This window comes from Ostrinia nubilalis, chromosome 9 (assembly GCF_963855985.1).
Source record: "Ostrinia nubilalis chromosome 9, ilOstNubi1.1, whole genome shotgun sequence".
NCBI classification, from domain to species: domain Eukaryota; kingdom Metazoa; phylum Arthropoda; class Insecta; order Lepidoptera; family Crambidae; genus Ostrinia; species Ostrinia nubilalis.
The window spans coordinates 4,735,781-4,760,911 of NC_087096.1; the positions used below are offsets into that span (position 1 = coordinate 4,735,781).

Genomic DNA, 25,131 nt, shown 5'->3' on the forward strand with positions numbered 1-25,131 from the left:
TACTTTTAATTGGTTAGTGTTTTATTCGAATTAAAAGAGTCTTAAAATTATTATGTATTAAGTTTAGTACAAAATAAGTGATAAAAGATAAAACAAAATTATTAAATTTTTGTAAAAAGAAACTAAATTGCTAGCCAATCAGACTCTACATTTATGTTGCAAAGTCGACCTATCACAACTATTTCATGATTGATACCAAAAGAGTGTAAAAGTGATTTTAAAAGCCTACTTGCAAAAATAAATGACTTTTAGGGGTTTTATCGCAATATTTAGCTTGCTGCCGTCAGTCACATAACTATGTTCTATGTGTATATTTAACACATTAATAAAATTATTTTTATCTTTGTCCTGAAAATCTTTAGAAACTCAGCCAATAGTTTAAAGTGATACGATAGCAAGACGATTAAAAAACCGCAACCGGATAATAATTAAAGGGTATTTTTCAGTCGTCGGATAGCTTTTAACTGAAGAATAAGTTTGTGTACATTGATAGTTTCAGTTTAAAATATCTATTTAGATATTAGTATTAGATACTACCTACTCTGAATTGGAATTCTTGCCTACTCGTAGGCAGCTTTGAGATAGGTATTCAATGCTTTTATATTGCCTACTTAATAATAAGTTAAAAAAACTCATAAAACTCATTCATTTATGCAAGTAGGAAAGAACTTTTATGAGTACTAAGTAAGTACTATAGGTACTCGTAGTAGAAAATTAAATTCATGAGGTCATCTCTTTTCAATTTTCTTATGCCATAGTTTGCTTTTTTGTTTTTATGTTATTAATAATATTTTTAAAATTTGAACTCGCTAACTTTTAAATATTTGAAAACTGTCGTCAACTGTAGTATATTAATATAGTTTTTATTTTATTTATTGGTTGGCCAATAATAATTGCACAATATTACATTATTGATGGAGTCATTTGCATAAGCTACGCACAGACCACACAAGAGTTCTGTGAAGCTACATAATTACACGACGTACTTACAAATTGCACAATATTTTAAACTATTGGTCATCTTAAATCCATGAATACATTTACTATTTACCATAAATCCATTCCTACTTGATATAATTCTTAATGAAAAGTTGATTGCATTATCATTAATTAAAAAAAAAATATCTGTCCTACAACAAGCAAAATAATTGTAAACCAATAACGTTGGCGTAAACGCTACTGAATAAATGAGTAGTCTGTTACGTGAACCAGTAGGCCGGAAACCCATTAAAGGTATCTAAAATTATTTCGACTTAGGTACATACCTATAATTATGATTTTTCCTGCAGTACTCTCTATACTCTATACAGGGTGGAAACGTTAAGTGATCTCACTCGATTATTTCTAAGCTATACAAGATATCAAAAAACTAGTTACTGATCCTGAAAGTGCTTCATGAGCTCTATCAAACGGTATTAATAATATGTTACAGAATAATCTGGATCTATCCGAAAATTCAATGTTTCCAGCTTCCATACATTTGGTAAAATCACATTATTTTAAAAACTACACATGATATCGTAAAACTGATCACTGATTCTAAAAGTGCTTCACAAGCTCTATCCAATGGTATCAATATTAGGTTACAGTATAAACTGGATCTATCAAAAAATTCAATGTTTCCTTCTTCCATACATTTAGTACTACCACAGTCATGACACTCATCTCTTGACAATATTATAGCAAGTAAAGCCTAAAACCAATGTTTTCCATGAATAATTTTAAATAAGAATACAATTTACGAGTTTATTTTAAGAGTTTATTATTCAATGAAAAAAAAACACACTTCTAATATTGTGTGTCTGGCATACATTTAGTATGGAAGCTGGAAACATTGAATTTTCAGATAGATCCAGTTTATTCTGTAACCTATTATTGGTACCGTTTGAAAGAGCTCATGAAGCACTTTCAGGATCAGTAACGAGTTTTTCAATATCTTGAATAGTTTAGAAATAATTGAGTGAGATCACTTAACGTTTCCACCCTGTATACAGAAGCTCAAAGTTGCACAGCGTGCTATGGAGAGGGCTATGCTCGGTGTTTCTTTACGAGATCGAATCAGAAATGAGGAGATCCGTAAACGATGACTCTTTATATACTTCTTCTTTATCGCTACACTCGTGCCAGAGTGGTCGTGGTCGTCACACCCAGTCCGGTGGCAAGCCTCACAATTCGTCGCCATTCCTCCCGCACTGCAGCCCTTCTTGTGCACTCGTGGAGTGGACCATTGAGTGCGGGTTTGACCTGGTCAGCCCATCTTACCCTTATACTTACTGACTACTAACTGCATACTTCTTTTCACTGCAAGACAAATCAAATCATATCAATGTCTCTGCAATGAAGATCCTACAAAACCATTCTAATTTCAGCTGTACGTCTCTCTCACTCATACCGAAATCTATACTTCTATAATATTTAAATGCGAAAGTAACTCTGTCTGTCTGTCTCGCTTTCACGCCTTAACCACTGAACCGATTTTGATGAAATTTGGCATAGAGATAGTTTGAGTCCCGGGAAAGGACATAGGGTAGTTTTTATCCCGGTTTTAGAAACAGGGACGCGCGCGATTAAGTTTTTCTGTGACAGACAAAATTCCACGAGGGCGAAGCCGCGGGCGGAAAGCTAGTCAAAAGTCAATGTCAAAGTATTTATTTGCTAGTGCTAAATAAAGAGTAGTGTGGAAACAGATTTGTAGAATACATCCTCAGAATGCAACTAGCATAATAATATGGGATATGGGTAGGCCATTGTGTACATCAAATTAGTATTCTTTGGCTCTACCACATGTCACCATTCGCACAAATAGGCGTTGACAATACCTCATTAATAGATAGTATCATCAATTAAGGGCTAATTTATTTGTATACGATACCGACGACGTTTGTTGGCTAAATGATTTATATTAAGTGCGTGTTGAATGCCTAATGATGTTATTTTATTGAATGTAGAGTGCTATTTACACCTTTATGTTCTTTTGTTTCAGTTTAAAGACGTCTACTGCTGGACAAAGGCTTTCTGCTGGATAAAGTTTGACTGGTACTTAATGCACTGAAAAAATGCTTGGTTACTGCTACACAAAAAAGTAACTGGTGAACCAAGTGTTAACTAAAACCAAACCAAGATTAGTTCACTACAAAATTGTTTGTTTAATTTACACAACATTTTGTTCCTCACAACCAAAATGTTCCCTAGTCATTTTTTTTGTGTAAGCAGTAACCAAACATAATATATTTTTCAGTGTGTGCTGTCCGTATCCTAGAGCTTTCCGTGAGCTTTTTCAGATTATTGGACCACGGCATGGAATTCGGGTCTAAGCTTCCTTCATATATTACTTACACAACCAAGTCTGGAAGGGTAGTTAGATGGTTTCTATGGCACTTAGCAAAAAACTTAATTTTGTCTGAGTGAGCGTGATTTGACTGTTATAGATCGTTATCGATCGTATTTTCTTTATCACCTTCACTTCACGATAGGAATATATACCTCTTTAACTTAGCCTAAGTTCAGCCTCAACTTTTCATATGCCTACTAGTAAAGTACGCACTTATTCATTGGTCTTCACTGCTATAGTTTGTATCTTTATTTTGGAAAAGGTTACGTCGATATCTCTCATTAATAAAATAACTCGCTAAATGCCAGAACACTGCAAATGTCACGAATGAACACAAGGTAAGTAAGGTCACCGGGAAGCCTCTGTCTACTATACATTTTGAATTTATGTAGACTAGGTACTCGCTTAGGGGCATTTACTCTTTTGTCAAAACGCGACTCCCCATAGAAACTTATGAAATCACATATTCACCAACTGTTTCAACTGAAAGATACAAAAAGAAAATTTCAACTGAAATACAAAAAGAAAAGAACTCTTTTCTTTTAGTATTTCAAATCTGCTTCTAATTTTACAGTAAATTGAACACTGATTCCAGTGCTTAAGGAAAGCCATTTGGGTAAAAACGCTAATACTCGTATAATCTGCTTAAACGAGTTAAATTAGCTAGTTATATTTTTATTTCTTTTCTTAGTGACGTCTTTGAATGAAAGTAAGAAACATCTTTCACACATGGAAAAAAATCTTAGCTTTCCCATAAAGGTAATAAGCAAATACTTAAATTACGAAAAACGCAAAAAAACATAACATTGCGTAATATTGTGTGTGGTCGTGCGTGACCTACGATAACGAAGGCGGCATAGCATACTTGGACTATAAAGTAAATAAATAAAGTCTACACACTTAGGTACAATGAAACACACACCAGACTATACATTTTATTTTAAAATCGCCCCTATTATAATTTCGTTAAGCGCCAAAGTGTTAGGCCTAAGCCTCGAATTTAGCGGGAAGCGGCGCGGGAGCGGATGCGGCGCGGAGCGGGGCGGGCAACGCAGACCCGTTCTCCAAACAAGCGGGCAGCTCGCGCGGCACTTTAGCGGCACAGTAGATAAATCAAACAGTACGGAAGCTTCATACAAACGCTCGAAATCAGACTCACGCACACAGACGCACGCTTTACACGAGCTCTAAGCGAACCTCGCAGTCCATCCGTCGCGGCTGTCGCGCGCGTTGTGTTTTTAATAATAATTTTATTGCATGCGCTGTCCGCTGTATTTTTAAAAAACATGCCACGAGTGTATTGAGTAGTATACGGCTGCTTGAACTCGGAATCTTCAAAACCAGAACTTTCATTTTTTAAACTTCGTAATAATTGTGAATTGTAAAAATGATTTAATACTTATTACTTTTTAAATAAAGTGCTTACATCTGATTTTGTAATAGTTCTTTTTAAATTATTACGTAATTACGCTTTTTAACAATTTATGTGTTCTATTTGATAAAGTAATTTGCTCCGCGCGCTTTTGTACTAAGTGATGAACTGTATTTAAAATGAGGCAATAGCTATGTGAAAGTAAGTATCCGGTATATTTATTTATGAGAATAGAATATCTTCTACCGGCCTCTAATAGTACTTAAGGCTTGGTATTTCTGCTAAAGTAGGTATTTCGCGCTGTCAAAATCTGCGCGCGCAATTGTTCGCCGAAAACAGCGCGCCAAAGAGCTCCCGCCACAATTTCCAGCTACACAGTATAGAAATACGCAGTTGGTTAGGTTAGGTTGACTTCCTTCCGTTCAAGCGTCACACTCACAGCACTTTCTAATACAAATTATATCCAAGTGATACAAATTAAAACAACTTTCAGAATTTTTGGGAATATATTTTAGAATCGAATAAATTAATATAAAATATAACTGCCAAAGTAAACACGGTTCAAAGAGGCGTGGCGTCACCCGACCTTCCGGAAGTTCCGCGTCGGCCAAAATAATTTCAAGATTACGTCACCCGACCTATGGGAAGGTCATCGGGAGCTTGAGCGATTGGAAAAACATTTTATGATCAGTTACTCGTAGTAGCGATTATTTAGAGCTTGGATAATAAATTATAGTTGTTGCAATTCACGAAACTTTGCATGTGATTAATTACATTAATCAGTACACGCATCAATTTTGTTCAGTCTTTTTGTTTAATAATAAATAAAAATATCATACTAAAATTGCATACATATTTGTTTGTATTGATCTGGGTGTTTTCTTTCCATAATTTATGTATAACGTATGTATCGAAAATCACTATGAGCATCACAATTTGAGATTTCACTTGACATTGATTGCAATCTGACATGGAGTTTTCAAACACTTGTAAAAATAAAAAGTAATTAAATCAAAAGCAGTAAGTATCTAGTATTGATATCAACTTCGAAGCAAATGACTCCCAAAATAACTTTCTACCCCTTTTACACGTTTGTCATCATGAATTATAATATTAAGGAATTGTTAAGCAAAATTTCAAGTAGATTGAACCAAAAAATCACTTTGTCCCATACAAACTTTGCCCCCTTTTTTCACCCCCTTCATTTCATGACCCCATTTCGGAAAATCGGATGCCTACGTCATACAAAGAACACACCTTCCAACTTTCAGGTCTCTACGATATCCGTCAGTCATTTAGGACAAAGCATTTTTATTAGTTGTCCAATACTCTATCGTTCCAGGTATGTCATTGACAGGAGGGCGCTACTATCTTAATGAGTTATTTATAAATGCTAAATAGTAAATATTAGTTTGGATTGTGAAATATCCTATCCTACTAATATTATGAAGGCGAAAGTTTGGATGTCATGATGTCTGGATGTCTGGATGTTTGTTACTCTTTCACGCAAAAACTACTTAAGGGATTTTGTTGAAACTTTAATAGGTAGCTTTCCCTCCGCAACCTTATTGGTATTCCATGTATGTGTCTTTTAACTGATTTCTGTTAAACATTTCATGTAAAATTTGTCCAGTTATAACTCCATTTACATCTGCATCTGTAAACAAGGGTTCATGTTCTCCAGACCAGACGCCGAGTAAACAGGATCGTCTTTCAGTGACGTGCAGCTGCCCCTATATTTGACCCACTGACCTAATATTTTATTAGTTATTGGTATCAGTGTGCTCTTCTAAAGAGTGTAAGACGATTGTATGTAGGTACTATTAAAATGTAATTTTAACTCATTGGTTTTGTCTCATATTTGAGGAATGTACTATGTATCATGAGTAGAATCTTCGTTTAAAAGGATGCGAACCATTTAAATTTCAATAGGTAGACAAAATTGATAATTCTTAATTATCAAACATTTTAGCTTTCTCCAGTAACACTGATATTATTATACTGTGACTCATCAAAGTCATCATTGTCAAAAATATTGACAAATCGCGAACTGTCACGTCCAACAAACTGACACGCGTCCGTCCTCCGTAAGCGCCACCGCGCGACTGATTGAGATTGTTCAAGCCGTCATGGACGATTTTTTCCACATTTTTTAACATAGTAACTAAATAAGACGCAATATAAAAATTTCATCCGTTAAAAGCCCTCAAGTTATTTCTGAACTTTAGTTTAGTAAAAGATTTAGAATCTCAAATCGCTTATTTTAAAAATAAAACCATAAATAGAAAACGAATAGAGGTAACTTTGGGAATTTATTCTATCGAGTCAACTTCATCAAATCGTGTTTCCATCCGTTAATAGCCCTAGAAAATATCCTCAACTATGCCCAATAAAAATCTTAGCCTTTAATTTTACTGTTTAGTACCTCAAAAATGAAAAATGAAAACCTCATTTTCGCCATTTTCTCTGCTACCCGGCCTTAATCAATTTATTCGATTATGTATTCGATCATTATAGAACCTAATTAACGTTTTATTTTTTTGTTAACTACTTAGTCAATTAATTTATTCCATTAGGTATTTGATAATTAAAAAACCTAAATAAACATTTCAATAAATAAGTAAGTCAGAACCTTATTAATTTTATAAAGATTAAGAGTGCCAACCCTAACACTCAGTTGAAGTGTAGGTATTTAACTCGCCGAAAGGGCTAAGTTTCCGTACTGCTTTAGCTCATATATCTACTGTGTTAGCGGCGAAGTGTTGTTTTTATTCGCGAACGAAATGTCTGAACAACGGCGACAATTTTATTTCGATTCAAATTTATTCCTAACGCTCGATTTATTGTGGGCAAAAGAAGAAGTGAGCGCCGCTGGACTGGAGTGCGCTGCCCGCTCGTTTCCCGCTCCCGCGCCGCTGTTTTCGAGAACCGGTCTATTTGATTTTACGCATAAGATCCTGCCGCTCCCGCGCCGCTACCGCGGCCGCCCCGCTGCCCGCGAAATTCGAGGCTGAGGCCTTACGTTGATGGGCTACTACTTGTAAACTAAAACCGCCCACAATAGAGGCATATCAAAAAAATGTTTGCCCTCTCTTGGCAACAGTTGTTCACGTCAAGTGATTATAAAACATGAATAGGCCGTAATGAAGTCACGTGGTCAAGTACAGTCCGCCACATAATCTTGCAAATTAAAATTAAAAAAACTACTCTAATTTTCTTTTTCTAGAAGTGTTTTCCATAAAATGAAATGTATCGGAAATAGATACAGGCCGTTGCCAACCGGCTAATCTGGAAATCATTGAGAGAGGCCTATGTTCAGCAGTGGACGGTGGCTGAAAATGATTGGGCTGTATTGGATTGAAAATACATCATGTTGATCTGACTGAGGAAGTCAGGAAGAAACCTACATGTCCTGTTTCAGTAGGTTTTTCAAAATAGTATGTGATTCACAAAGCTCATTTGTGTAGGTATTAACTAATAATTTCAACGTAAAGTTTAAATTTAAACTTTTCTCAAAACTATTTTAGCCCTGAAAACCCATTTAGTTGTCAGTTCAGACGATTGGGCTGCCATGTGTTTGCGTAATTAATGTAGGTACCTAACTACTAATAAGTATGCCAGAGGTCGCGCATTCTATTTCACACTGTATCAAGTACTACAATCATTTTGTGAGTTTCCAAACGTTTTTCTGGGTGTTTTCTATCTAGGAAGTTCGTATCCACCCTATATTTCAAGACGTATTAAATAAAATAAAAAACAACAATTTAAAAACCTAAGAAAATATTTATTTTACATTCACAAACATAAAATAACAATGTTAAATATTTCAGTGTTACCAAAGTTTCAGCTGAATTTTGGTCGAAACCGAAACTTGGTATGCCGAACACTTTGCATTACTTGCAAAGGCAACCTACCTATACTCATAATATAATAATATCATTATTATGTATCACAAAGTAATAAAATATCATTTCTTAAAATTATATTACAATTATTACGACCCTATGATAAAATATACCTACTAATGTCAAAGTTTGTCAAAAATGTGACGGTAGATGAAGTCCACGAATCTCACCCACGACGCTACCAGTTCTTCATTTGCATTCATTTGGTTTGTCAAGATATTTGCTAATACTTCCTTCAGTTGCTGTAACAAAAAAATATATTTGATTCTTTAAATATTAAAACTATCAGACTGTAAACCCTTGAAAAAGAGGCTGACAATAGTGATTGAGTTTCTTGCCCTGCTTCTTCTCAGCTCTGGCGCTGTCCCAAAGGTTAACTGGGACGTGTAAAAGTGTATTTTAAAAGCATACCTACTTGCAAAAATAAAATGAGTTTTATGAGTTGAGTTTATCAAGTCAACGTGAAATTGTGAACTCTGTCAGTTTATAATATAACGCGTTAGATTGTAAACTAACAGTGGGTTAGGTTAGGTTAGATTGTAATTTAACAACGTCAGATTATAATCTGACGGAATTCTCAATTTTACGGTGACATATACAAAAAGTATCCTTCATCATCTAGCAGAGCGTGGTTTCGATCCACGGACCTCTGGGTTATGGGCCCAGCACGCTTCCACTGCGCCACTCTGCTTCTGTACAGCGCTAACGAATTTATGAAAGTAAAAATACTTATTTTATCTCTAACGTGCCTATTTTTACAGATTAATGGCACTTACAGATTTACATTGTAAAAAAATATATCTACCTAAAATAGCTTCAAAACCTTTGTATATTTTTTGCAAATTACATCTTCTTTGATAACTTCTCTACTGGCAAAAAACCTTAATAACGAACTAACTGTCCTGGAACCGTTTGCCCGAACAAACGATGATGATTTAAATTTTTTCACGGTTTCCTCGAATGTAATAAAACAACTAATTTTGTGTTACGATTAAAATAATGACTAAAATAAAAAAAATAATGCCAATTTTCACCAAGTGAGGGGTCACTTTATTTTAGTCATTAGGTATTTATGGTATAGTATGGTATGGTAGGTATATCTATGGTAGCACATAACAGACATTTTATTTTCATAGGGGTCACTTAGAATTTAGGGATTATGGTGAAAACGGGCATAACTCTAATAAAAGTGTACATGGTATGGAAATGCCGTTTAAAAGTTCTGTTCATCATGCGTGTAAATTTTTATAGAAGGGCTTTAAAAGTAGGTAGGTACACTCAGCGTATTATAGTTCGTAACACGTCTTTGTTACATTATAAATAAGGTTGTGTTGTAAATTTTTTTACCACTTTGGGTAATAAATAAATCTATACTTATAATAAATCTGTAGAGAGGTCAATTCTGTACATGAAATATATTTTCAAAATAACTATCAGGGGGTGATTAGTGATCGATACTGATGCCAAAAATGCAATCAGTAAAATTTTTGTCTATCTGTCCGTCTGTATGTTCCTTATAGAAACAAAAACTACTCGACGGATTTTAACGAAACTTGGTACAATTATTCTTCATACTCCTGGGCAGGTTATAGTATACTTAGAAATTCCCACGGGAACGGGAATTAGCGGGAAAATCCTTTTGTATGAAAAATCTAAACCGCTTAAGATAGATGAAGGGGGTAAAACGGGATCCACGCGTACGACGTCGCGGGCGGCCGCTAGTAAATAATAAATAACTGTCACGAACTATTAGACGCTGACTGTACGAGAGTGATTGCCTCAACTCACATTAAAGTGCTTTGTCTCAACGCGTCTCTTCTTATGAGTTTCCCCTAACTTGTTCATCAGTGCGATCACCAACTCAGGCTGGTGAAGGTGCATGACCGCAGTGTGGAGTGACGTCATCAGGTTGATGACGTGGGCCCTGAACTGGACGCTTTGTTTGATCTCCTCTTCGCTAAGGTGGCGGATGGTTTTGAAGAATGTCTTCGTTTCTGGATTGAGGCGGAATAATCTGGAGTGTAAGAATGGATTGGATTAGCTTATGAATTATTAGGGTAGGTAGACCAAGAACTAGGTACACCAATAAGTACCTATCAACAGAGATTTATCTATACATAGTGAAAGTTTGTTTTCTTTTCATAAATAGGAATGTTTTCTATGAGTAACTTTTTCTATCTACAGTATTAAGAGTACTTATGCCACCTGCATTTTAAAATTCCACCCTGTACATCGAATTCTACACGGATGAAGATGGGGCAAAAGGTAGTAAACGCATTTGATGAAACAATCCTGAACGTAACTTTCAGGAGAGTCTTGGGTGTTTGTGGTCAGTTTTACATAATAAAGCCATGTATTCATTAGGCAACATTTGTTGATAAACTGTTATGACTAGTGTGAAACAAGTTTACCATAAACACAGGTTTCTGAAACTTGGCCGTCCACATTTACTCTCAACTCATAAACAATGTTTCATCACCTATGTTTATGAACTCGTAAACTGTTTACAGAGATGATGAAACATTATGAAACATTGTTTATAAGCAGTTTATAAACAGTGTTTGTCAACAAATGTTGCCTAATGAATACATGGCTTAAGTCTTGTCGTGACTACAAATACAAAAACTTTACCCTTACCCAAAAAACAGCTCCATTCCATACTTCTCTGCATCAGCATACATGACCGCCCAGCTGGTTTTGATCTTGTATACGTCCCGCCGCGTCAGTCCCGTGACGATGTTCACTTCGTCGGGGTCTCCTCCCCACATTATCTTGTTCCATAAGGAATACATCCTGTTGAAAATAATAACCGTATAATATGACACCTTTACCAGATCGTCGGTCCACCTAGTAGGAGGCCTGCCCACGCTACGTCTTCCAGCCCGTGCCACTAGAGAACTTTCCTGCCCCAACGGCCATCGTCTCTACGAGCTATGTGCCCCGCCCACTGCCATTGGATGCGGGCAGCGCAGGACCGTTCATTGTGGAAAACCTTGGGGGAGGTCTTTGTCCAGCAGTGGACGTCATTTGGCTGAGACGAACGAATGTGACACTCTTCGAAACAATACAGGGCTTTAAATTTAACGTCACTCAGCAAGCTTTGGAAAAGTCGACGCTTTTGGACAAACTTCGAAAACTATGACTAGACGTCACTCAGCAAGTTTTGGAAAAGTCGATGCTTTTGGTTCTTTATAAGGAACAAACTTATTGGGAAAAGGTCATTCGACAGAAGATTTATGTATGCTAGCTATGTCCAAAAATGTAGTAAGTAGCTATACACGGCCACAGTGTTAACTATCCATTTCCGTTTTTGCTCTCGCTCTCATCTAATGGTGATTCTTTGCGATAGAACGAGACGACATGTAGTTAACACTGTTGCCGACAGTACTTACCTAACTAAGTTAAAGTACCAGTAGTAATTAGAGTACCTACTAAGTTGAAGTGGCAGTAGTGTATGTATTAGATTCGATGAAAGTACAATCAGATAGAGACCACGTCTCTTGAAATGTAGTGCAGGCCGCTTTTTGCCCAACTGCGCCAGAAGGAGGGTTATGCTTAATGGACCTACGACACTAATCTTAGCTTGCCTGGCAGTAGGTAGTTGTACGAAAAACGCGTGATTTCGTGCTTTGGATGAAATTATGATACCAGAGATTCCCAATGTTTTTGTCAATGTAGCTCGATTTTTCTCAATACTACTTCCAACCGGGCAACATAGAAAGCATTGGGGGAGGCCTATGTTCAGCAGTGAACGTCCTATGTCTGAGATGATGATGATGATGATGAATTAATTAAAGCCCCCTTCTATTCCTCATCTACGATGCTCCTGTAGTTCCCGCTTAGAGTTAACTAGACTCAAAGTTTGAGAAACTATGTAGTTTAGGTCTAGGCTCTAGTGACGTGCCAAAGATAAAAGATTTTAATACGTAATCGTATGTCTGGCATACATACTCGCAAAAAACTATAATTATAACCGATGACTTATAGAGGTGCGCAGTTCTTTTGATACCTTATGTATTAAGGAAGTATTTATGTTTTTTGCAATGTTTTGAACTTAGTTTATTTGGCCTATGATTATGATGTTATTACCTGGTTGAAAGCTTTTTTGGGGTTTGTACCTCAAAAGAAACATGATTATAGGTACATCGCTGTCCACCGGACTGTCTTAATCAAGATGGTTTCATGATGATATTATAATCAAGCTTTCAATTAACCATATCTACATACAGATTAACATTATGTATTACATCAGAATTTGTATTCACTCATTGGCCCCCAAGAGCTATTACTGTAATATTTGATTGCTAAAACTAAAGTACTACATGGGTCAGTAAAGGCCTAACAATTGTATGGCGTGTCAAGATAAAAACATTGCAAGTGGATATGTCAGGGTATAGGTATGTCAGGCCTACCTCCCAAAACCCACAAATAATTGGTTCCCTCCGCACTTTTGGAAATGCATTAAATTCAGTCATTTTCCACTGTGCCAGCAATTGTGACTCTTTCATTTTAGAGCATTAAATTTTCTATGACGCGAGGCTTTGAGACGCTAACTTCGTCTATATCACACTTGTTGAATTTTTTGACAAAACATGTCGTTAAATTGTAAAACTAAATAAGTATAATGTTTTTACTACATTTTTAGGAAAAGGGAGATGAAAGCTGCACCAGTAAAGATTTTTAAAGGTTTACGAGTCTATGTAACATTTTTTTAACATCTGTCTTTAATATTTGTACATTGTGAAGTGAATAAAATGAATATGAATATGAACATAACGATAGGTACCTACCTACCTATATTTAATTATGATTTGCAATATTACGCAATTTTGTTTGATGTTATTCCAAACGAAAATAAAGTAAAATAAAATGCCGATTTAATTTACTTACCTATGCTGGGCTTATCTAAATTCAACTTTAACAAACGTCAAAAATCTGTGAAACTTCATACAAAAACACCGGTTATCGTTAAAGTTACCGTTAAAGTTAGGTGGTGCAATTCAGCCTAAATGTCAAAAGTGCCCCCGATAGGAATAGACCCGATAGTTCCTTGTGTTTGGCTTTAATAAATAGTTACTGCCAACTTTAATTTAGGTTTAACTTTGATACAATTCTAGTTTTAAATGAACCGAATACCTATTTGTTGATAAGATAAAGCTAGTAAGTAGGTATAGTAGTATCAGATTAGCGACTTGAAACTTAGTAAGTAGAGTTAAATTTTAATTAAAAGCGGTTATTGCAGTGACATACCTGTTTTAAAGTCGTAATGTAGAATGTAAACAAAAGTATTAGCACGCACGACCGCCGGCCGCACCACCGCGTCCGTCGATTAGGTTTTGACTGTGTGTATCAATGATAATGTACACTTATAAAATGTACATACGTACGTACGCCGTATGCAATGGACAAAACAAACGGACATTATTGCTGTTCACAGACAGCCTGGATTGTTTTAGGCATCAATCATTCGATTTATTATTCACGTGCTAGTAAAGTGTATCGTAGAAAAAATTTAGAGTTCTCAAATGGTGTGCGAAGTGATAAGAGATAAACGAACTTTGGCTTAACTGGAAAGATAGGTCAGTTCTGCGATTTTTAAAGTTATCCAATTATAACTTTGTATTTTTTTAATAAATAGTACTTAGGTACTTACTTAACCAGTTAAAATCAGACCGCTAGCTAGATTGAAACCCGCATTAAAATCAAATTTTACGAGTTTATTAGGGACTTACTATTATTCTGTGGTTTAAAGTAGAAATACAATTTGAAACATTGTGTGCAAGCTAAAAAAAATAATTTTAGAAATCAGGCAAAAATTAATGGTGGATGATACTAGATGAATGGTGGATGATGATACTCCCCTTTCCTTGAGTTGTTGAAAAGATGTGCGTTACCGAGATTTGACACGGACTTCTTTACAATTAATTTGTGAACTATTTTGCATTGTTTGGTTTCATTTGCCTTTTGCCTGCACTCATCCACGTTCACAAACACGTGACGATCTATAATCCACCAATATTGTAGGTACCTACCTAAGTTAGAAAGACGTCCACTGCTGGACAAAGGCCTCCCCCAAGGATTTCCACAAAGACCGGTCCTGCGCCGCTTGCATCCAGGTACTTCCCGCGACCTTCACCAGATCGTCGGTCCACCTAGTGGGAGGCCTGCCCACGCTACGTCTTCCAGCTCGTTGCAGCACGTACGTTGTCCAGCAGTGGACGTCTTTCGGCTGAAACGAACGAACGAACGAACGAACCTAAGTTAGAAAGAAAAAAATGATTTGTGAAACAAATCAACTTGACCGTGACTTGACGCTTCACTTTCCCGCCAAGTCCGTGCATTTCCTTTTCCGTTGTGTGTTTTTTTTAGCAGCAATTCCTAATGCGTTCCGAATCCTTGCGTAGCCTGTTGTACAAATTATTATTCCTTTAATCAATAACAAAATTCATTCCACAATTAATAAACATAAAAATACACAATTTCATATTTTTTTCTTATATTATATTTTCATTGCCTTTTTTATTGTATGAAATCTCCAAGTTTTTATTCCGAATAGGCTATTGGCTCTGTGCACGATTACAGCGCCAACTAGCGTCCACAACTTTGCAGGCTCTGTCACATTGACATTTAGGTCGTATATTTGTGAAAAAATATTGAAATGAAAAGATAACAAATATTTTCAACTAATAAATTGTTGTGATACCACGATTTGGGTGGAAAAAAGGTTTTGAAATCATTTTGGTCATTCAAATCAAATGAGGTAAGTCCAAAAAGTGTGTTTAATTTTGATTGTGTCAGGGTTTGTTTACTTCATTTATAGTTGTAGTTTTACAGTAAAACAAAAAGAAAAAGCTACTTTAACGGTTTCATTAATAACAGTCAATATATTTAAATGTTCCTGTATCGCTAGTAATAAATTAAATATCGTTTTCAGATCGAAATGAGTATTGTTTTGAAGACCGGGTTTGTGAGTGTTACAATATAAAATTCCAACCACAAACCGTATTTAGCGGAAAGTTGTTGGTATTGGCTGGACAAGTCCGAGATGTAGAAGAATTAAGAACAAAACAAGGGCAGAGTTCAATAATTCACGCTCTCATCTTAAGGCAAACATCTGTGCACAACAACTACTGTGACTCATTTTTGTACTACCACGTTGTATAGTCTAGTTATTTCCAAATTGTAAACGGCTATTAAACCAGCCCTATCGAAATACAGTTCACTCTTTTATTTAAGTTCCCAGTAGGACCCTTTTTATGCGAATAATTAATGATATTAAAATGTATTATGTAGAATCGCTTTGCCATTGACAGATACATCTGATGACAGAGCTTACATTATTTCTACTTTTGACCACTATGAGCGCTGCGATAGATTATGTTACCCCCACCTAGTACTTCGCACCCAGCGAATAGATCGGAACACGTAATAATAATATGACAGTATTGACGTATGACACTTGACTGACATTGACAGCTTAAATCCCCGTGCCGTGTTTCGAACACGTTTTTCTGTGATATATTAGAAATAATAATTAAACCATGTCTAACATTGGCGAGCAAGAGCTAATAAACATTGGAAAAGTCTTAAACGATCCGTCTAGGCCCATGAAAGAGCGCTTCAGGGCATTATTCACTCTAAGAAACTTAGGCGGCGAAACAGCTATAAAATGTATCAGTGATTGTTTTACAGATGAATCTGTGCTTTTAAAACATGAATTGGCTTATTGCCTAGGCCAAATGCTGGATAAAAGGGCCATTCCAGTGCTGAGAAGTGTTTTAGAGGACAAAAACCAAGACCCCATAGTTCGCCATGAGGCAGGTAAATAATATCTCTTATCACTTAAAATAAAGATCACGTACGCTTGATAACACTTGCAATTGTTAAATATTGCCATTATCCAGGAACAGATATCGAGATACTATTGATAACCATACCATGTCATGAGAGAGTAACCAAAAAATCATGATTTTCCTCAATGACTATGAGTTGAAGCGCTTGAAGTAACTTGTATAGAAATTTGATGAGTCAAAGATAACATGAATAATACTGATTAACAAATATTACCTACTTAATGACATCCTAGTTCTGTAATGCAGAATTATCATTAATAGAGTAGAAGATAGAATAGAAAATCACTTGTGACTGTTGCAACACAGCTGTGTACTACTAAGAAAATTATACCACTTTAAATTGAAAATTACACCCAGGTGGACTAAGTTGAATAATCTGTATAATTTTCTATTTAATTTATTTATGTCTCAAAATATTGACTTATATTCACAAAATACTCTAAATAATTTTACAGGTGAAGCCCTTGGAGCTATAGGTGATCCGAATCTCCGAGAACTACTTGAAAAGTACAAGAATGACCCTGCAATTGAAGTAGCGGAGACTTGCCAGATAGCCCTACAGAGACTTGACTGGGTGGCCAATGATGGAGCTAGCGAGAAGTTATCTAAGAGTCCGTACTGTTCGATAGATCCTGCGCCACCGAGCAGTGAAAATGATGTACCTACACTGAGCAAGACATTGATGGATGAGTCTAAACCGTTGTATGAGAGGTACAGAGCAATGTTCAGCTTGAGAAATCTGGCCACTACTGAGAGTATAAAGGCTTTGGGAGAAGGTAATATTAATATTGTTATTTTTACCTTCATTGATTATTACCAAGTCTCATCACAGTTATAGCAAAGGTCGTTCCCACTAGTGTGCAAGAAATGTCAGGGACTCAAGGAATGATTTATGATCATTGAAATCTAAAAATACCTATATTTTTTAAGACTATTCATCTGTCTATAACATACCTGCCGATTTGAAGACTATTGTCTGGAATTTAATTTAATGTCATAAAACAACTAAACAACTAAACATATAATTTCAATGAAGAATTACGCAAATAAAAAATAATAAAATACTTTTGTATTTAACTTTTCCAGGCCTCAACGCTAGCAGTGCCCTGTTCCGTCACGAAGTTGCCTTTGTATTCGGCCAGATGCAAGATGAGCGGAGTATACCTTTCTTAAAGAAAGCCCTTGAGGACACCGCTGAACATGAGATGGTGAGGCACGAAGCAGCTGAAGCGTTAGGGTCCATAGCTACGGACGAATGCACAGAGGTTTTGAAAAGGTGAGCCTTTTTATTTAATGCATATTTTATTTAGAAAGACTAGCTTAGAAAATAGGTTTAGGGTCAGTAATCTCAGTGTAATATCACAGTAAATCATAGCTGGTCGATTTCTTGGGTGTGAAAATAATAATAATAATACGTCGTGTACATGTACGTGAATAAAGCTAGTTGAACTTGAAGCCATGAAGTATCAAGTTATCATTAAGTAACGAACAACAAACAAACGCGACTTCACGTAATGTCTATAGTAAATATGTAGTAAGTCAATCAGTAGGCCTAGATGCGCGCCCCTATAAACTTCTGTCGCGCCTCTATCGATTTTACGTGATAAGCCCTTATATTTGTCTTTTAAAGTCATTGATAAAGATTTATCACAGTGACATCCTAGCCCGGCTGGAGAAATTTGCAGGAAATACAGGTCAAACGTAGTTGGGGAAATCCTTGGGGTAACCTTTTGTCCAGCAGTAGATGCAATCTTTCTAAACGAATGAACATGTGGAATATTTACACAGTTTTTAATTTCTGAGCTAATACTATTTTTTTAATCAATTGCAGGTACCTCCACGACCCTCGCCCAGTGGTCAGGGAAAGCTGCGAAGTGGCTCTAGATATGTCTGAATATGAGAACAGCCCGGAGTTCCAGTATGCTAACACACTGCTCGCTGTCAAGGCTGAGGCGTAGACAATAACAGGTTCATTTCAAAGTATGCTTTATTAAAGTCCGGTCGCCGAGCAGATAGCTACCCATCCTTATCACTCGCGTGTAATTATATTGCTGTCGCGACTGTGCGACGGGCGGCCGCAGTGAGTGTGCGAGCGCGACAGCAAAATAATTACACGCGAGCGATAAGGATGGGTAGCTTGGAGTCATTGGACGAAATTCTATCTGCTCGGTGACCGGACTTTACCAGAGGTTAGAGTGGTTATTACAACGAAAACGTGTACAGTCGCCAGTGGAACCTAGGATGCTAGTTGGTCAACATAAAGTTTGGCCTGGCTTCCACCAAGGCGGAGCGGAGCGGAGACGAAAAAAGTGCGGCGACAGCTATTTCCACCAAAGTGGAGCGGAGAAGAGCGGAGAGGAGACGAGACGAGAGATGTGTGAGCTTTGCGTAGCTGTCAGTTAGCACAGCTCCGCACCGGTGCGGTGCGGTGCTGCTTCTCACAGCTCCGATCCGACATCGCTGTCAAATTCCATAAAAAAATTAGTCCGCCCGAGTCTTCTCTCTTTCCGCTAGATCCATTTTAACCGAAGCGGAGCGGAGGGGAGTTGTGGAAATAATGAAATCTGATTGGTTATTCAAAACATTTCTCCGCTCCGCTCTACTCCGCCTTGGTGGAAACCGGGTCTAACTAATGCATTGGTTCCCAAAGTGGGGGGCGCAAAGACCTTTAAAGGGGGGCGCGGGCCATCTGTGTACTTAAGTATAAAAAAACTTGCGACAGCTGAGAGAATGCATTCCTGACTGCTCATCAATAAATCATCTTGACTGGAGGAGGGTGGCGCGGAATTTTTTGTATGGTCGAAAGGGGCGCGTTTCAAATAAGTTTGTGAACCAATTAGTTGATTTGGTACTTTGTCTATTCCGTGCCACGCCGCCGCCGTTCTTAGAAAAATAAGTCCGCCCGACTCATCTCTCTTCCTCCGCTCCGCTTTAGTGGAAACCGGGTCTTACTTATATCTAGCAATGATGGAAAACCTTTATTTAGTTTACCTAATACCTTGCGTATTGATTTTACAGAGTGTTATTGAGAGCATTTTTCTTCTTCTGCCTCGCCTTATCCCGTTAAGCGGGGTCGGCTTTCCCAATCATGCGCCGCCATTTGAATGAATGTTATTTTGAACGTCTTGTACATGGACTCTTAATACTTTCATGTCCTTTTGGACATAAGTTATTGAGAGCATTCGCTTCTGATAATGTATACTTTGAAATGATACTTAACATATTATTATTGACCAACTAAAAAGGTATCCAATTTTCAATGCAGCTGGAACTGACCTAAGTAACGTTTCCATCAGATCGTAAAGCAAATAAATCTTTAAATTTGAATGTTTTGACAAGATATTGACTTTTAAGGACTTGAAAATTCACACGGCAACGTTTCAACTAGTTTTTGCTAGTCAGTCCAGTTTTTTGCATTAAGCAAAAAAAATGAAATACTTTGAATGAATGTTGAATTTAAGACTTTATTGACAGTTTTGATTTAATCTGCTAGATTCGCCAGTGTGAATTAATAAACATACGTATAATTTATTAATTTGCGCTTCAGTGCGTACTTATGTCAAAAATCATAGTACTTTACCAATCTTCAAAACGACTGACTAACATTTTAAGAGGTCAGTGAGAGACGATTGTAAACATCACAGTTAAATTGTATTGAAACATTTCATATCAGAATGAAATGGCTTACCTAGTATTTTTTTTCATGAAGTAGATTTGATACCAACCGAGTATTTTTTCAAAGTAATTTTAAAATGTGACTTATTTAATATTGTTTTTTGTAAATAAACCATTTTGTTATAAGACGGGCCTTTTTCTAATACCTGTTGCTACCGCTGAGCAATCGACTGAAAGTACCTATAATTTAGGTACAGTCAGTTCACAACACAACCTAATTCTAATTGTAAGAAAGACAATATGTTGCGTATTTTTTAGCTACTTTGGGTGTCACGAACTATTTGACGCTGACTGTACAAACAATGGCACATCAAACTAAACACTGGTATCTTATGTAGATGTGATAAGTGCTATTTTACAGTAAAATGTATTTGACATTGTTACGTGACTTCTGCAGTGTGCGACATTATGCGACCACAGAGTCCACAGAGGACTAGCTAGCCATCACAAACTGTTATGGCGCAAGTACAAATTGACCGAGACGAAGCGCTAGATCGCACACCGAAGTATGGGCGACACACGGCTTGTGTTCACACTATCACGTGTCGGTCAATTTCCCGCATAGTGTACTTGAGCCATTATACAAAATATCACACACCCTTTACAAGTAATGTGCATATACTTTTATTGAAACAGGTCGTCGGTCTAAGGCACTGACCTGCGTTGCCCAACTCATACGACACCCGAGGGCATCGTCTGGTATGTAGACTTCAGTCTGGGGTTGCTTTTCATGACCTCTGGTTGACCCCGCTTTGGTATTCTGTATCAGGCGTTTAAAAACTAGACGTACAGTTAGGCCCAGAACAGACGGTGAAACGAAACTGCAACTTTGTGATGATTCTGATGAATAAAACTAAAACTGAAAGTTTCAAACTGGTCGCGTCATGTGTGATCTCTCAACGGACGCTATGGCAGAAACTTAGATGCAACTCAAAAGTAACTAGCAGTTGCAGTTTCGTGCGTTTCACCGTCTGTTCTGGGCCTTAGCGTCAAGTAGTTCGTGACACCCAAAGCAGCCAATAAGTTCGTAACACGTCTTTGTTACAATTGGAATAAGGTTGTGTTATCAACTTTTTGGTCACTTTGGGTGTCACGAACTACCTACACTCGCGAGCCAAAGTATGGAATCACTTACATGAAGTTATTTCCACGCGATCTTGTGTACTAACGAATTTGTTAGTAACAAAAAAAAGTGACACCATTTTAAAGATTAAACTTTTAACTTTAAATTGATACCAAATTCATTTAAATCACACCAGTATTTAAAAAGATATCCCGGCTGATGTGAAGAAGTAAGGAAAAAGACATGTATCAACTGTTTGATACGTCGCGAGTTGCGGCCTATTTACCCCCTATAAAAGCACGTGTTTTCGGATTTTTGCTTTCACACGCTGATCCATACACATCTCCGCTTTTTTTAACACTTTACCTGGGATTCTACACCTTCAGAAGTAGCACAAATCGTTGCACTATTAATTGTAAGAAGGGCTCAGCCAGCGGGCTGTCGCTAGGGATTGCAATCCAGCGGCGTTTTCAATCCAGCTGGATTTTTGCTGGATTGACCTGAATCCAGCTGGATCCAGCGCGGATCCAGCAAAATGTGGAACGCAAATAAAAATACGACATTTTTAAGACTTTTTTTATTATGTAACTAGTTTTCCGTCCACGCGTGAAAAAAGGGCTATTTTTAGAGTTTTCTCGGAAATTATTCGATTTTGCTTGCACATTTTACTTCTTATACGATAATCTATGAAATACGACTAATCAGTAGGAAACAGTCTTACAAATTCTTTTAAAATTAACTACAAAAAGGACCGTAATTTAATCTGCAATCTATCTTTTGTATCAATAGAAGTTACGAATCCGAAATAATCTTCTGCGATAATTAGGCAGTTTAAAATCTGACGACATGAGACTGACTATTTCTTGTTTTGAATCCTCTGGAAGTAAATGTAGCCGGTTGCTGAGAATGCCCTTTCGGCCTCTACACTGGTCGGTTTTAGGGTCATGAAATAGTCATACACCATAATAGATAAATGTTCACCACGCACTCCTTCGGTCTCATAAACGCTCATTTCTTTTTTCAAGACCTTTTCGTAATCTAATTGACCACTTGGCTTTGGCTTTTGTTTATTAAAGTTCTCCTTCTCTCTTTTAAGTTGCATCTCAAGCTCTTGCTCTAAATTCATTTTCACGAGTTCTGCGTCATCATTTAGACCATTCTCTTCTAACTCCATGATGTCTTCATCTTCTTGCGCCGGCTCTACAATATTTTGTTTATTTACACGTTTTAACAAAGTTTTCATTTCCTGCCGCATCACATTCTTTTTTGGCAAAGGAAAATAGACTGATTTTTTACTGCTTCTTCATACTTTTTGGATTTTTCAAGCAAACAAACGTACCAGTAACTTCGGAGAGGCGCCGTTCAACGCACACTACAACAGAACGGCAACGGCACCGCGCCGTTTTGAAAATGGCGGCAATTCGAAACTAAGCAATAAAAATTTATATGTTTGCGGATCCGCATCGCTGGATCCAGCACTGTATGCTGGATCCAACATGTTTAAAAAAGCGCTGGATCCAGCTGGATTGCTGTATGCTGGATCCAGCAATTGCAATCCCTAGCTGTCGCACGTCAGCTCCACATAAGCCAGTCATGGGTTTCGAAAGTTCTAAGACGCTTTCGGGAGACTGGTGGCTTTATCCCGAGACCAAGTTCTGAACAGCGCCGGTGCACATTGCAGAGGGATGACCGTTTTTTCATGTCAACCATGATGAGGTTGATATACTTATTATTGGTGCGCTATGATTTCGAGAAATCAAAACTCCGCGAACGAATGTTGAAGCAAGCATGTTTTCGACATTGAATTACCTAGGTACTACGTAGTGTTTTAACCCACGTGTATTCACGTACCAGTCACGTATATTCACACGTGCTATTCATTTTATGTTCATAAAATTACATTACAATCGATAAATCAAATAGTTGATACACTTCCAGAACCATTTCCCTCGTAGTTTTTCTAAGTAAGAATATGACTAACGTTTGGAAAAAAAGTAAAGAAAATAAATGCTGAAATACAAGCTGGAACTTTATTATTGTATCAAAAGATGGAGTTATTTCAAGTTATGGCATTCTCATTTTGCCTAACAGCGACTGCTGTGGTAAGTGTAGTATGAAAAATATGATTTGTATAAAAATGTGCCCTTTTAAACTCGTACATTAAGTCTTCTACTCAAGATTACCTTTAATTAATTTGGGACTGGTGTCCAATAAAGTCAAGGGCCCAAATTTTATACCCCAGTTTTTTTAAAAAGATTATTATTAGTGATTTGTACTAATAATCCCGTTAGCCCCTCGTACTAAGCTAAAATGCTTGTGTCACCACAATAATCGAGCGGCGCCGCGGCGGCGGGGACCGAACCCGCGTTCCCCGGATCACGAGTCGGCCAGTCCGACCCCTTCACCGTTCGGCTATCGTGGCTTCTAAAATTTTAAATTAGGTTTTATTCCTATAAATGAATTTATTGTAGCTCTATGAGTCTGTAGTAATTGGTACAAATTAACTAATAGTAATCCCGTTAACCGTTTGTGGCTAGCTAATATTGTGCTTGTGTTATAAGTGGGTTGATGGGTCGACCACAATAGTCCAGCGGATGACGAGTGTGAAAATTGATCCTGACCCAAATCCGCTTTTACAATACCTCAACAGCCAAGCCCTTTACTAAAACCAAAATCCGTTCATCTAACTACAGCTCGATCGAGCTAACTGCTTGATGTAAACTCATGTGATGTGCTCACGCGTAAAAAATGACATTAAATGTATGACGAAGCACCCCTAGTGGAAACTTTCAAGAACTAAAATTTTCATACAATTTTGATGTAAACTCACATTCAGCCCTCAGAGCGCCGTAACTCGACCAGGATGTAAAATATTTCCAAAACTCCTACAACTTCCAGACGTCAGACGTTCTCGAAGAAGAACGTTCGTCGTTCTTCGGGTTCACCCACGAGATACAGTTCAGCGGCGTGACGTCAGAGCTGGTGCAGCAGCTGAAGGACGCGGTGTGGGAGCAGGCGGAGGGCGACCGGGAGGTGCGAAGGTACTTCGATAGCTTCGATGCACCCTTTGCCGGCGGGGGGCGGAGCGCTTAGAAGACAGGGCTCTCTTAGAGTATAGGTACCTCCTCGTAGCAAATATTAGTCAAGTGTAAATAAGTTTCTCTCGCGTCACATGATTTTGATGCATTATTGTGTAGTTGTAGGTAGGTTAGAAAGAAACTCGAGTTAATAAAGTAATTTTATGTAATGTGTGTGTAATAGGGTTATATTATCCTGTATCTCGTAAAAAAAAAACCTAATGATGCAAACATAATTAGAGCCTTATCTGATGCTAAATGTGGTCATTATAAAGCGTGTAGCCGTTCCAGCAGTAGGTATTCAGGAACAACGAATTCTGTCAGGATAATGTTATTGCAGAAATACCTACCATTTTTACTTCTTGTGTCTAGGTTAGATATACTTACCATCAAGGCTCAAGTTTGAGCCTGCTTGCGCACTTAAGATAAAAACATCAGACGATCTACATTGAAGAGCGCTCGTTCTTCGGGTTCCCCCACTCGTCGCAGTTCAGCGGCGTGACGTCAGAGCTGGTGCAGCAGCTGAAGGACGCGGTGTGGGAGCAGGCGGAGGGCGACCGGGAGGTGCGGAGGTACTTCGATAGCTTCGATGCACCCTTTGCCGGCGGGGGGCGGAGCGCTTAGAAAAGGGACTTAGAAGACATAGTGGTTCTCTTGTTATTTAGATATTACTTAGGTACCTACTCGTACTCGTAAAATATTTTAACCTTTAGTCGAAAGTGCACGATTATAATTCTTACCTACTTATGTAAGTTTTTATCGTATCACATGATTTTGAGATTCATTGTGTAGTTGAAGGTATAAGAAGAAAAGTTTTTAGATTATATTAATTTCCTGTAATGTGTAATGACAGTT

General features: G+C 37.4%; 2 protein-coding genes and 1 non-coding gene across 3 annotated transcripts; 1 reads left to right on the forward strand and 2 right to left on the reverse strand.

Annotated features, from left to right (window-relative positions):
* Positions 1-8,466: 8,466 nt before the first annotated feature.
* Positions 8,467-13,949, reverse strand: LOC135074932 (globin-2 A chain-like). Its single transcript, XM_063969298.1, has 4 exons — positions 13,859-13,949; positions 11,246-11,401; positions 10,397-10,622; positions 8,467-8,850 (listed from the first exon to the last, which is right to left on the reverse strand). Exons 2-4 carry the CDS (start codon positions 11,398-11,400, stop codon positions 8,731-8,733), a joined length of 501 nt encoding a protein of 166 aa, XP_063825368.1. The 5' UTR covers position 11,401; positions 13,859-13,949; the 3' UTR covers positions 8,467-8,730.
* On the reverse strand, positions 9,228-9,299 carry Trnam-cau (transfer RNA methionine (anticodon CAU)). The gene has a single exon. It is a non-coding gene; the product is annotated as a tRNA-Met (tRNA).
* A 2,128-nt stretch (positions 13,950-16,077) lies between the features above and the next one.
* Positions 16,078-20,262, forward strand: LOC135074443 (deoxyhypusine hydroxylase). The gene is made up of 4 exons (XM_063968738.1): positions 16,078-16,429; positions 16,917-17,237; positions 17,548-17,737; positions 18,293-20,262. The coding sequence occupies exons 1-4, from the start codon at positions 16,150-16,152 to the stop codon at positions 18,417-18,419; spliced, it is 918 nt and encodes a 305-aa protein (XP_063824808.1). The 5' UTR covers positions 16,078-16,149; the 3' UTR covers positions 18,420-20,262.
* Positions 20,263-25,131: the final 4,869 nt, after the last annotated feature.

Coding starts and splice junctions, on each gene's coding strand:
- LOC135074932 (XM_063969298.1), bottom strand. CDS start 11,400: ATGTATTCCTTATGGAACAAGATAATGTGGGGAGGAGACCCCGACGAA. Junction 10,623..11,245: donor GGAATGGAGCTGTTTTTTGG/GTAAGGGTAAAG, acceptor CTTACACTCCAG/ATTATTCCGCCTCAATCCAG. Junction 8,851..10,396: donor TTGAGACAAAGCACTTTAAT/GTGAGTTGAGGC, acceptor TTTTTGTTACAG/CAACTGAAGGAAGTATTAGC.
- LOC135074443 (XM_063968738.1), top strand. CDS start 16,150: ATGTCTAACATTGGCGAGCAAGAGCTAATAAACATTGGAAAAGTCTTA. Junction 17,238..17,547: donor TATAAAGGCTTTGGGAGAAG/GTAATATTAATA, acceptor TAACTTTTCCAG/GCCTCAACGCTAGCAGTGCC. Junction 17,738..18,292: donor TGCACAGAGGTTTTGAAAAG/GTGAGCCTTTTT, acceptor AATCAATTGCAG/GTACCTCCACGACCCTCGCC.